This window comes from Dipodomys ordii, unplaced genomic scaffold (assembly GCF_000151885.1).
Source record: "Dipodomys ordii isolate 6190 unplaced genomic scaffold, Dord_2.0 Scaffold105, whole genome shotgun sequence".
In the NCBI taxonomy this organism is placed as follows: domain Eukaryota; kingdom Metazoa; phylum Chordata; class Mammalia; order Rodentia; family Heteromyidae; genus Dipodomys; species Dipodomys ordii.
In genome coordinates, this window is record NW_012267321.1 from 4,325,855 (window position 1) to 4,340,169 (window position 14,315).

Sequence of the window (14,315 nt, forward strand, 5' to 3'; positions counted from 1 at the left end):
ATGTGGACAGAAGGGAACCTTACTGCATTGTTGGTGGGAGTGTAAACTTGTTCAACCACTTTGGAAAGTAGTATGGAGGTTCCTCAAAAGACTCCTCATAGAGCTCCCCTATGACCCAGCAATCCCACTTTTGAGCATTTACCCAAATGTTCACAAACAAGACCACACTAAAGCTTTCAGCACGATTATGTTTATTGCAGCATTATTTACCATAGCCAAGATATAGAACCAACCCAGATGCCCCTCAGTAGATGAATGGATCAAGAAAATGTGGACAATGGACTTCTATGCCTCCATCAGAAAGAATGATATTGCCCCATCTGTTAGGAAATGGAAAGACTTGGACAAAATTATATTAAGTGAAGTAAGCCAGGCCCAAAGAAACATAGGTCCCATGGTTTCCCTTATCTGCAATAACTAGTGTATGTCTGAGTCAAGCAGAAATGGTCAGATAAGTTGATGTTAGGGAAATTAACCCTAAGATAATTATTCAAATGGTTTTTCCTTTCATGCGATTGTTTCTACACATTTTTAAGATTATTTCTTTGTTGCTTTGAACGCGCTCCCCACCCGTGGTATAACACCTGCTTTCAATGTATTTCATGTTGTTATAAATTGTGGAGGGGAAGGGAAAAAAGAAAGCGTTTAAATAAGATAAGGTGGAACCATTGCAACAATGAGATGTACAAGTCGTTATGTCAAAAATGAAATTTACAACTTTGTTAGGTGGGGTAGGAGGTTTCGATGGGGGTTAGCGGGAGGATGGGATAGGAAGGGGAAACAAAGGAGGAGGCTACAATGCTTGGTAAGAAATATCCTCATTATCTTATCCATGTAATTTTAACCCCTCTGTACAGTATTTCCACAATAAAAAAATAATTAACTTAACCAAAGAAATGAAGGACCTTATGATGAAAACTTTAAAGACCTGAAAGTGGAAATGAAAACAGAACTTACAAAGTTGAAAAATCTCCCATGCTCCTGGATTGGAAGGATCAACATCATGAAAATGGCAATACTTCTGAAGGGTATCTACAAATTCAATGCAATGCCTATCAATATTCCAACCTCATTCTTCAAGGAAATAGAAGAGGCAACCCAAAAGTTCATATGGAATATGGCTGGGAAAATAGCTTAGTCGTAGAGTGCGTGCCTTGCATGCATGAGGCCCTGAGTTTGATTCCTCAGCACCACATAAGCAGAGAAAGCCAGAAGTGGTGCTGTGACTCAAGTGGTACAAGTGCAAGCCTTGAGCTGAAGAGCTAGGGACAGTGCCCAGGCCCAGAGTTCAGGCCTCATGACCAACCAAAAAAAAAAGGAGGGGGTAACAATGTCCAACAAGAAATGTACTCATTATCTTAAAGCAGAATTCATATGGAACAATAAAAGACACAGAATAGCAAAAACGATCCTTAACAGAAAGAACAGTATTGGAGGAATATCAATACCAAAACTCAAACTCGACTACAAATCCATAATAATCAAAACAGCTTCGTACTGGCACAAGACAGACCTCAGGACCAATGGAACAGAATTTAAACTTAGAAATGAATCTACAGACTTATAGCCATGTAATTTTCGATAAGGGAGCTAAAAAGAATAGAATGGAAAAATGACAGCCTCTTCAGTAAATGGTGCTGGAAAAATTGGAAAATTGGCTAATCACTTGCAGAAAACTAAAGCTCGATGCTTATATATCACCCTGCACCAGAATCAACTCCAAATGGATCAAAGACCTTGAAGCCAAAGCAGACACTCTGTAAATATTACAGGATGTAATAGGAGAAACCCTATGTCTCCTTGGCACAGGCTGCAATTTTAGTAACAGCGACCAAGAAACACAACAAATCAAAGAAAGGTTGGACAAATGGGATTGCATAAAGTTGCAGAGCTTCTGCATGGCAAAGGACATAGCTAGCAAGATCAATAGAAAGCCCACAAATTGGGAGAAGATCTTTATTACCCATACAACAGACAAGGGTCTCATATCTAAAATATAACTGGAACTCAAAAAATTAAATCCTCCAACAAGTCCTCATAGAAACAAGTGCCTAATAGGGCTGGGAAGGTGGCTCAGTGGTGGAGCGCTTGCCTTGCATGCTCGAGGCCCTGGGTTTGATTCCTCAGCACCACATAAGCAAAAAAGAAAAAAGCCGGAAGTGGCTCTGTGGCTCAAGTGGTAGAGCGCTATCCTTGAGCTGAAGAGCTGAGGGACAGCACCCAGGCCCAGAGTTCAGGCCCCACAACCGGACCCAAAAAAAAAAAAAAAGAAACAAGTGCCTAATAAATAAGTGGGCTAAAGACTTACAGGGAAACTTCTCTGAAGAGGAAAGAAGGATGGCCAATAGACACATGAAGAAATGCTCAACCTCCCTAACCATAAAAGGAATGTAAATCAAAACAACATTGAGATACCACCTCACCCCAGTTAGAATGGCTATAATCAAGAACTCTTATAACAACAGATGCTGGAGGGGATGAGGACAGAAGGGAACCTTACTGCATTGTTGGTGGGAGTGTAAACTTGTTCAACCACTTTGGAATGTAGTATGAAGGTTCCTCAAAAGACTCCACATAGAGCTCCCCAGCAATCCCACTTTTGGGCGTTTACCCAAATGATCACAAACAATACCACACTAAAGCTACCAGCAAAACTACATTTATTGCAGCCTTATTTACCATAGCTAAGATATGGAACTAACCCAGATGCCCCTCAGTAGATGAACGGATCAAGAAAATGTGTTATATATACACAATGGATTTCTATGCCTCCATTAGAAAGAATGACATTGCCCCATTTGTTAGGAAATAGAAAGACTTGGACAAAATTATACTAAGTGAAATAAGCCAGGCGCAAAGAAACATAGGTTGCATGGTTTCCTTTCTTTGCAATAACTAGTATATGTCTGAGACAAGCAGAAAAGGTCAGATAAGTTGATGTTAGTTGAAATGAAGCCCAAGATAAGTATCCAAATGTTTTTTTCTTTCATTCGATTGTTTCTAGCATACTTATAAAATGATTTCTATGTTGCTTTGTATGTCCCTCCCCCATGGTATAAACCCTGCCTACACTGTATTTGATGTTGGTATAATTTGTGGAGGGGAAGGGAGAAAACAACTCATTGAAATAGGGATACAGTTGGACCCATTGCAACAATGAGATGTAGAAGTTGTTATGTCGAAAAACGAACTTTACGGGTTTGGCAGATTGGGGGGGGAATGTATGGGGGTAAGGGAGCAGGAGATGGGAAGGGACAGGAAGGGGAAACAAAGGAGGAGGGAACAATGTTTGATAAGTAATGTACTCATTATTTTCCCCATGTAATTGTAAATCCTCTGTTCAGTATTTTCACAAATTAAAAAAAAAAAAAAAAAGAAAGCAGGTGGCATTAAGAGAAACCCCTCTGGCTATTGTGTGGAAATACAAAACAACTTTACATGCGACATCATTCAGGAAGTATTTCCATCCAAATTAGGCCATGGTGTTCAGGATCCCAGTGGATAAAACAACCAAGTTGTTTGCTGTGACCAGATGGCTGAGGATGGGGTCTGTGTACCTCACCTTCTGTTCAGTGAGAAGAGTGTAGCTGTAAAAACAGAGAGACAACATTTCCCCAGAACCCCTGCTGCAGTCTGAGTGCAGAAGGCAATCCCTATTTCCATGTTGTCTTGGGTCATCTCCTCCATATCTAAGATATAATTGACTCTATTGTAATAAAGGACATGAAAACAATCAAATTGCTAAAACATGCTAGATAGCCCGGTGCTGATGACTCTCGTTTATTATAGTAGCTAGGAGCTGGGATCTAAGATCATGGTTCCATATCTAAGGGTCGGTCACCCCAGTCAGCCAAGGAAGCAAAGGATTGTGATACAGTTATCTTCAATTAAGTACTCAAAACTCAAAAACAAAATTGTGTTGTGCCTCCAAATGGTCAAGGACCAGCCCTGTGCAAAAGAGCTCACACAGCACCCAGGCGTTAGTTCAAGCCTTGTGGCATCAAGAAACAAAACCAATAACAAAAACAAAAATAAAAGATTGCTAGCCCAGTCAGCAGCCAGTAAGTGTAACAACTCAGGACGCTGAGATAAATGAACACGGTTCATAGTCAGCCCAGGCAAAAGGTCTGTGAGACTCTGATCCCCACTTGATGTAAGGATACTGTGTATAACTGGTGCCATTTTGTCCACATGGTGTATGATAGGGAATTAACTTTTACTGGTGCCTTCTTGTCTTCATGAAGTCCCATCCCAACTTTGCTGTTGATATATTGGAGAAGAGTTTCATGATCTTTCCTGCTCGAGCTTGCTTTGAACCACAATCCTTAGATCTCAGCTTCCTGAGTAGCTAGGATTACAGGCTTGAGCCAACAGTTCCCAGCTCTACATGAATTTTTAACTACAATTAACCACCCAAAGCCAGAAGTGCAAGTGTGTCTCAAGTGATAGAACAGCAGCTTTGATTGAAAAACTAAGCAAGAGACAGAGGCCCTCAGTTCAAGGCTTTCAATTGGACATCCCACAGCACTGTGGTGTTTGAACGGTATAGGCTCCTCAGTGACTCATAGACAACTAGGACTCTTAATCTCCGTGCTCCTAAGCAATTCTCAAGGATGCAGAGAAGCATATATTAAGTGCCTCCTACTCATGAATATAGATGAATCTACCCATGAAATAGAGATTTTTGGTTAAAATTATTCATTTGGAAAAGAATCTCCTAAGCTAGGAACTCATCCCTATAATCCTTGTAACTCAGAAGATTAGGCTTGTGGATAGAAGTTCGAAGCCTTATTGGTACAATAAGTATACAGGCAGGAAAGTCCAGGAGATACTATTTCCCCAATAACCACCAGGATCATTGAAGTAGCAGCATGTCTCAATTGGTAGAGCCCTTGGCTTGAGCAAAATGGCTCAGGGACAGAGCCCAGGCCCTGATTACAAGCCCCATGACTGACAAATTAATAAGTAAGATGAGGGCAAGAATAATGAGAGAGAAGGCAGAGGGAGAGGTTACAAATGGAGGAAAATGGTTGGGATGGGAATGACAAGCCAAGGCATTAAAATTAATGTCAACAGGCTTCTTACATTCATATCATAAATTGTCATGTCGCAGATTATTCCTTGGCAAATCTGTTCCAATGTATATCTTCAAATAATATGTGATTACTTTAAATGAAAAGATAAATCACATTGAGACATTACTCATGACAAAAAGTTTACAGAGGTGTATTTTATCATTTCAGCAGAGAATGCTCTACCCCTGAGCACACAAAGCTGTGTGGTCTCCAGGATACGTAGAGATGTGGAGCTGCACTAAGACTGTGAACCGAGGCAGAAGAAAGGCCTGTGAATCTAACCAAACATTTTTTCCTAAAATGCAAGACATGTGCCTCATTCAAACCCCACACACCACACACATTTTACAGAGAAGTTACTTCTGCATTTTCTTGATGAGTTACATTAACTACTGTCACTTACCTGAGAAGAATAGATCCTTACCCAGTAGGAATTGGCTGTCAGGACAGAGGAGCAGAGGCAGTGGTCATGTAGCATATGTGCTCGGCCACCCCAAGAAAAAGGCTCAGGACTGAATGATCTCATCTGCTCTGTGGGCATGCTCATCATATCACCAGGAAGTGTGTGACACTGTGTTCATGGGGAACAGAGTTCCCTGTGACAAACACAGAAGAATGGAGATACTGATGAGCACCACTGAAACTCCACAACCATTTCCAACAGATGTGACCGATGAGAGAAGACAAAGAGAGAAAATAGATTCTAACAATTACAAATGACATAAAATAGATGAAAAGTATTCAGATGTCCAGAAACACTACTCTTGTCATAATTGACTGAAGGACGCGTGCTGATGGCTGTACTCCCAGCTACTCAGAAGGCTGAGATATGAGAATCATAGGTCGAAGCCAGCCCTGGCAGAAAAGTCTGTGACACCCTTCTCTCCAAGAAACAACTCAGAAAAGGCCAGAGGTGGCATTGGAGCTCAAGTGGTAGATAACGAGCCTTGAGCTATAGAAGCTCAGGGACAGCATCCAAGCCCTGAGTTCAAGCCCCAGGAAAAGAAAAAATGACTCAAGAATTGTAGTAACTGTGAATATCACGAGAAAAGGAGAGATTGCATCTCCAGTATAAAGCCACCCAACACAGAAAAGCCCATAGATACACACACACACACACACACACACACACACACACACACACACACACACACACACATACACATACACAAAGAGTTTATTGATCTAGATTTACATCACCACAGTGAAAGGATGTGTATTTTAGGACAAGTTTTGACTAATTTAATAAAGTTAATAATTGTGAATTTTTTGTCAAATGCATACTACATTTTCATTGAACATCAACTAAATTAGCTTTGGAATGACCAGATGATATTGTGCATGAGGTTAGGCCTCACAATGAATTTGTCCTAATTTTAGGACAAAGATGGAATTCTAGGCTCGTCCTGCATTACAATTAGGAACCAGAAGTGACACAAGTTTGCTGCTTGACCTGTCACCATGTCTCCTAGTCCAAGTCAAACATGGAGGATGTCTTCAGATTTCCGAAATTGCCGTGATCCAGAGGAAAGATCTTTCTAGACAACTATATTTAGATGAAGATGCTGGATCTAAGTATGTTTGAAGTTAAGGTTTTCAGGTATCCAGATGAAAAAACAACATCTAATAACATTTTGTTTTGTGCTAAATATTGAACTTTATTTCCACACTTAATATTTCCAATATTACAATTATGCAACATAATTTATTAGGTAATGAAGAAAAATTGAGCATAATTCCTGTATAATAGGGGGAACAATTCATCTTCTGATACCTTTATTACTCCTAAGAAGACAGCAATTGTGCCTTTCCTTATTCATCATTTGCTTAGTGAACTAATAGTAAAATATTATGAGAACTCAATAACTGCATCGAAATTTTCTTGTATGTTTATTGTGTTGTGGTTCTGTCAAAAAAAACCTCAGGGTCTTGTGTAGGCAAGTGCTTCACTGCTGAGATACTCTCTTGGCCCTCTTTTGTCCATTTCACACAGATTCTTACAGAGTTCCTTCTATTATATAATCATTCAATAATGATAAATACAAAAATTTCTGCCAGGTTCTTGTGGTGCATACCTGTTATCCTAGCTCTTCAGGAGGTTGAAATCTGAGGATTGGGCTTCAAAGAAAACCCAGGCAAGAAAGCTTGGGAGACTCTTATCTCCAAAGAACCATTGGGAAACCAGAAGTAGAGCTGTGGCTCAAAATGGTAGAATATTAGTCTTGAGCAAAAGAGCTCAGGGATAGCACCCAGGTCCTGAGTTCAAGCCCCATAAATGACATAAGAAACATCATAGTAATAATTTAATGAAAAACGGATCCAAGATGTATGGAGTGGATCATATCTGTAAGACTGAATCAGGAGATTTAGGTTTAAGGAAAGCCCAGGCAAACAGTTCATAAGATTCCATCTCAAGTGCTAGTTGGGTGTGGTGGTATTCACCTGTCATCCCATCCATGTGGGAGGCTGAGATTGTGATGGTTGCAGTTATAGGTAAGACTGGGTGAAAAATTCTATTTCAACCAAAAACCACCTCAATATCTTAGTTATTATCTGTCATCCCAGGTACTTCAGGAAACATATAATAGTGTACAAAGAAAGACCATATCTCAAAAATAACTTGACTGAGAAAGAACTATGCATGTCTCCAGTAATCAATCCCCTACCATTGCAGTTCAGGGCACAGAGTATAAACCCCAGTGCTGCCAAAACAAATTATTATCCAACTGTAAAATCTGATGTAACCAAATTAGGAAATTCATTTTTAGTTCAAATATAAAACACCTGAATGACACAGGTGTCTCTGCTGATGAGCACAAAGGGGCTCAGAACTGAGAAATACGCATCCAGGAACACAGCTGAGTCCAGGAGCTATGGGGATGGCTTCTTTTGTGAACTAAACCAAACAGTGAAAATGGCAGAAAGGCAGTAGACAGAGACAAACATGCTCACCAGGGTCAGGATGGTGCACGTGGCCATGGCCTCGTGGTCAGGTCTTTGGGAGGGAATGCTGCTGTGAATGTGCCGGACCCTCTGCTTGTGTCCGTGCAGGAAAAGTACCATGGAGCCACTGGCCCACATCATGAAACCCAAGCACATGACACCAATGGAAATGAATAAGACCACCTGTAATAAGGTTGTAAATGGTTGTGGTGGGCCTGTGGTGCAGTATCTATAACCCATGCGCAGAGTGACATTTTCTTTGTGTCTTGACCAATCACTCTCAGAAGCATATAAACATTTACCAGGAGCTGCAAGATCCAGAAAAGGGAACAACAGACACAAAAGCACTTGGAGAATCTAGAAGTGATCTTTCACCAAGCTTTCTAGTGCAAATCTTTGAGACCTGGAAGCCACTCAGAAGGCAGGTGGCTTTAAGAGAAATCTCTCTGGCTATGTTGGAAATACAAAACAACTTTGCATGTGGCATCATGCCAGGACAATGGCCTCATCCTGTCTGAGGGATTCTCCTGGATTTTGTTTTATTCCCTGGATAAAACAACAAAGTTGTTGGCAAAGACCAGATGGTGGCAGATCTGGGCTCTGGGTTTCATCTTCTGCCCTTCCAGTGAGGAGGGTGTAGTTCTAAAAGCAAAAAAGATAGGAGTTCCCCAGGATCCCAGCTGCAGTCTGAGTGAGGAAGGCAACCCCCATCTCCATGTTGGCTTGAGTCTAGGAAAAAATCATTTTATTTTGAGACAAAAAATACAATGAAAAACAAACAAATAACTATTACCATGCTAGCTAGCTGGTCACTGGTGACTCACACCTTTAATCCTAGCTGCTCAGGAGGCAGAGATCTGAGCATTGAGATTCTAGATCTCAGAATTGTGGTTAGACGAAGCTAACCCAGCCAGAAAATTCCCTTGGTACTCTTGCCTTCAACTAACCACTCAAAATCAGAACTACTGTTTTGACTGGAAATGGTGGAGCAGTAGGCTTCACATTCGACCCACGCCTTAGTTCAAGACACTTGGCAATTTAAAGAAAAAGAAACTATCCAAGCCTGGTACCAGTACTCCATGCAAAGCAGGAGGCTGACATCTGAGGATCACAGTTCAAGCCTGCCTAGGCAGGAGGTCTCTGAGAGTCTCATCCCCATAAAATTAAGATACTGGGTCAACTTGTTGCTAAAGAGGCCGCTGGCACCACCTTGTCTTTGTGATGGAGGAAGGTGAAATCCCACACACAGCTTATAGGGGCCTGAATTCCTAAAGGCAGTGGCACAGACTTGGAAAATACATACTGGAACTGTGAGACCTGTACCTTGAACTTAACCCTTGATCTCCCCATGACACTGCCCCATGACCCTGACCCTCTCTAGGCCTGGTCCACCTCAGACTCCATTACAACTTGCCTCCCTCCTGATATTCTCCTCCAATCACGATTGGCAATCCCAATTCACCTCTTCATTGGAGCTGCTCTGGTTTGTTGATGCTGTTTTTCAGCTCTGTCTCCTCTTGCTAGCCCCTTTTCTGAAGATGTTAAGTGTATTTAAAGGGCTGCAGGTTTTTGTGGCCCAAGTCCACCTGCATTCTTTGGCTGTCCTAAAAGACTCCCAACTCAACCTCTCAAAATGTGGCTTCTCTGTTTCTCATGACTGAGTTTCCATACCACACATTAATCTACAAAAAAAAAAAAAAAACAACAGACGTTGTGCCATATTGTAATGGTACAGTGCTAGCTTTGAGCAAAAATCTCATGTATAATGGCCAGGCTCTGAGTTCAAGCCCCAGGACCAACAAAAATAACAAGAAAAGAATTCCATGAAATGTTATTTAAGAGCATGCTTAGTGATACACACAAATACTTGATAGAATGGGGAGATATCAACCAACATTTTATCTTTAAGGAACATTACTTCTTTTTTTTCTTTTTCTTTTTTGTCAGTTGTGGGGCCTGGGTGCGGTTGCTGAGCCCTTGTTTGCTCAAGGCTAGTGCTCTTCCATTTGAGCCATGGTTCCTGGTTTTCTTCTGGTGAATTGGAGAGAAGAGTGTCAGGGACTTTCCTGATCAGGCTGGCTTCCAAGCAGGATCCTCAGATCCTGAGTAACCAGGATTAGAGACATGAGTCTGACAAGGAACATTTTTTCTTACAACTAAGGAGATTATCTTGGGTTGTGAATGTGGCTTGGGGATAGAGTGTTTGCCTAGCATGCATGAAGGCCTGTGTTCAATTCCCAACTACCACATAAACAGAAAAAGCCAAAAGTGGTAGAGTGCTAGCCTTGAGCACAGAAAGGCTCAGGGACAGTGTCCAGGCCCTAAGTTCAAGCTTCAGGACTAGCAAAAAAAAGAAAAAAAATCAGTTTATCTTAGATTGTACTAGAGGTTGTCAAATCCCACCATCTTAGACTTTACTCTGAGCTTCTGTAACTCCATTTTTCTTTGTGACTCCATCTTAAAGAAAGGACAACACCCCTACCTAGTTCCTTATGGTTTGACATTAAAGATATAGTTATCCCTTGTTCACTGTTTCCTTTATGGTCTCTAGTTAACGATCAGAGATAGTCATGAAAAGAGGTCATGTTCCCCTTGCTCGATGCTTGCTTACAGCACTGATTATTGCCTGTAACATCCTGTTGGCTTGCACCTGCAGGAAAGAACCATAAGGGATTATCCACCCAGACTGAGGAAGGAGTTGGATTTTCTGCCTTTTGTTGTTGTTGTTGTCTGTTATGGGGTTTGAAATCTGGGCCTGGGCTCTGTACCTCAGCTCTTCAGTTCAAGGACAGTGCCTACCGCTTCAGCCATAGTGCCACCTCTCCTTTTCTTATTTTTAATTTTTTTAAATACTTGTTTCTAACATATTTATGAGTTCTTTGTTGCTTTGTATGTTCCTCTCCCATGGTATAACTCCTGTTTCCACCTCTACTTTTCTAATGGCTAATTGGAAATAAGAGGCTCATGGACATTCCTGCCTGAACTGGCTATTCATCATGATCCTCAGATCTCAGTCCCCTGAGTAGGTGGGATTACATGTGTGAGCCACCAGTGCCAGACTGGGTTTTTTGCTTTAAAAGAGGCCCAGAGAACAGGCTTAGGACTGCGATGGGGGAACCACAAAGTCTTAACCTAAGCTAGCTTAGAAAGACTTTCTATTGACTGTACTGTATGTCTGCATGGTCTCTTCTGGTGGTCCTCCTCACAACAAGAGAAAAGCAGTTAAAACTTGGTAAAACAAAAACAATTAATTATAAGAAACATGGAAAAAATGATGATTTCTTAATGTATCCACATCAGAAATAACAATAGAGACATACTTTATATGAAGGACACACAGAAATTGCACAAACTTCAATTTGGTAGTTTCATAGCAAAGAAGTATAGTCTGAATTTTCTTTAGAAATTTCAAAAAAGAAATCCAAAGAAGCCAGGAGACTGAGAGCTGAGGATTACAGTTTGTAGCCAGTCTGAGCACACAAATCCACAAGACATTTTATTCACAATTAACCCACAAAAGGCAAAAGTAGAAGTGAGTCTCAAGTGATAGAACAGCAGCCTTTAGAGAAAAACTAAGCAAGACACTGAGGCCCTGAGCTCAAGCCCTTACCCTGAACATCCAAAATGGCTGTGGACTCTGAATGCTCCAGGCTCTTCAGTGACTCAGGGAGAAGAGCACTCTCCATCTCTCTGATCATAAAAGTTCTCAGAGATGCAGAAAGGATGGGATAAAGTGCTTTCTGTCCATGTACATAGATAAATTTACCCATGAAATAGAGTGCCCATGAAAAAGACTGGTAAGGTAGCTCAGTGTTAGAGCACTTTCCTTGCATGTCTGAGGCCCTGGGTTAAATTCCTCAGCACCACATAAGCAAAAAGAAAGCCGGAAGTGGCGCTGTAGCTCAAGTGATACAGCGCTAGCCTTGAGCTGACGAGTTGAGGGACAGCGCCCAGACCCAGAGTTCAGGCCCCACGAGAGGACCCCCCACACACACAAAAAAGAAATAGAGTATCAGGTCAAAACTTTTCATCTGAAAAAGAACAACCGAATCTATACTTTGGAGTCCCATGGCTATTATCTTAACAATTATGGAGGCTAAGATGTCAGGACTGAGGTGTAGAGCCAACCCTGGGAGGAAAGTTAAGATTCTTATCTCCAAATAACCAACAAGAAAAACTAGAAGCAATGCTGTGTAGCAAATGTTGGAACACTATCCCTGCGTGAAAAGCTTAGGGACAGCAGCGAGTCACTGAGGACAAATCCCACAGCAAACAAAAATATTCTTAAATAAATTGTAGGGCAATAAGAGAGAAGACAGAAGAAAAGAGAACACATTGAGGAAATTGGCAGGAATGTAAATGACAAGCCAAATTATTTTTAATTAAAGTCAACTAGCATCATACATTCACATCATAATTTGTCAGGTCACAATTTCTTCTTTTGCAAAATCTCTTCTAATATCTATCATCAAATAATATACTATTGCTTTAAATGTATGGAGAAATCACATTGAGACATTAGTCGTGACAACAAAGTACGGGGCTGTATTAGATCGTTTCAGCAGAGAACCCTGTACACCTGAGCATTCAAAGCTGTGTGGACTCCAGGATATGGAGGGATGTGGAGCTGCACCAAGACTATTAACCAAAGCAGGAGACAGGCCTGTGACTCTCACCAAATATTTTTCCTAAAGTATAAAGACATGTTCCTCATTCTCCCCAGCACAACACCCACATTTTACAGAGAAGTTACTTCTGCATTTTCTTGATGAATTCCATTTACTACTGTCACTTGCCTGAGAAGAACAGCTGCTTACCCAGTAGGAATTGGCTGTTAGGATAGAGATGCAGAGGCAGTGCTCACAGCATGTGTGCTCAGCCACGGAGCCCCAAGATAAAGTCTCAAGACTATTTGATCTCATCTCCACTGTAGGTGTTTTCATCATGTCTCCTGGAAGTGTGGTGACACTGTATGCATGGGGAACAGAGCTTTCGTGTGACAAACACCTGAGAATTGTGGATTCTGATGAGTACCACTGAACTTCCACTAGCATTTCCAACAGATGTGACCCATGGTTAGGCAAGTGCAGGGAATATGGGCAAACTTTTGAATAGAATCTCATTAGAATTGAGTAGAGGATCAGGAAATCTACTGTATAAAACAGTGAAATTGAGCAAATGGCTTTGGTGAATTTTAGGATGATTTTTTTTCTTTTTTCTCCAAAATGTGGTTTCTTCCTTTAAAAAAAAACATTATCTTAAAGAATAAAAAACTGGGCACTGATACTGTTGGCTTATGCCTATAATCCTACCTATTCAGGAAGCTGAGATCAGAGGACTGCAGTTTGAAGCCATCCCAGGAAAAATAGTCCAAGTCTCTTATCTCTAAAAAAATACTCAGTCTAGCTCAGTACTGTTTGCTCATGCCTTTTAATCCTACCTACTCAACAGGCTGAGATATGAGGATCACAGTACAAAAGCAGCCCAGGCAAGAAAGTCCATGAGACTATTATCTCCGCTAAACCACTAGAAAACCAGAATTTATACTTTGATTAAGTGGGAAAGTGCTAGCCTTCAGGTAAAGGGCTCAGTCCTGGAGTTCAAGTCCCAGGACTGACAAAAACAAAACAAAAACTACTCAGACAAACCTGTAAGTGCACTGTGGCTCAAGTGGTTGAGCACTAACCATGCCCACAAAGAGACGCAGGACCAGTGCCCAATGGGCTGAGTTCAAGTTTCAGGAAAGGCTGGTGGAAAAAAAAGACAATATCCCAAGTGGAAGTACCGTGTACTATGTGATGGTTAACGATGCTTAAAATTATCAAAATGTTCCACATGATCACTTTTTCCAGCCATTTTGACCTTCTGAGATAGAGAATATAGAAAACCTGAATGCCACTCTTCCTCTAAACACAGCATGACCACATTGCCTAAATCTAAGATGCATCTGTATATGAAAATAGAAACCAGATCTGTGCTGAGAGGGAAACTTTGATCCCGACTCTACAAAAGGGAAAGACCCAAAAGTCTTCACCTGTCATCATTCCTTACAGAGCAAGAATATAATAGCAAGGTAAACACAATATGAAAGGAAAGAAGAAGAGCATAGCTATATAAGCAAGCTATAAAAGAGCAATAGAAAAGTCTGTGGTGGGCAGCGGTCACTCATACCTGTAATCCTAGCTACTCAAAAGGTTCTCTGAGAATTGCAGTTCAAATCCAGCCCAGGCAGAACCACCAAATGAACCACCAAAAACTGGAAGTAGCATGTTGGCTCAGGTGGTAGAGGGCTTTCCT

At 41.2% G+C, this 14,315-nt stretch overlaps 1 protein-coding gene across 1 annotated transcript in view; it reads right to left on the minus strand.

Annotated features, from left to right (window-relative positions):
* Positions 1 to 7,946: 7,946 nt before the first annotated feature.
* The window catches only part of LOC105994249, a 38,797-nt gene continuing 32,428 nt past the window's right edge, over positions 7,947 to 14,315 (minus strand). The window contains 3 exon segments of the mRNA XM_013027661.1: positions 7,947 to 8,326; positions 11,629 to 11,758; positions 12,836 to 12,986. Of these exon segments, the coding sequence (XP_012883115.1) occupies positions 7,947 to 8,326; positions 11,629 to 11,758; positions 12,836 to 12,986 (661 nt within the window).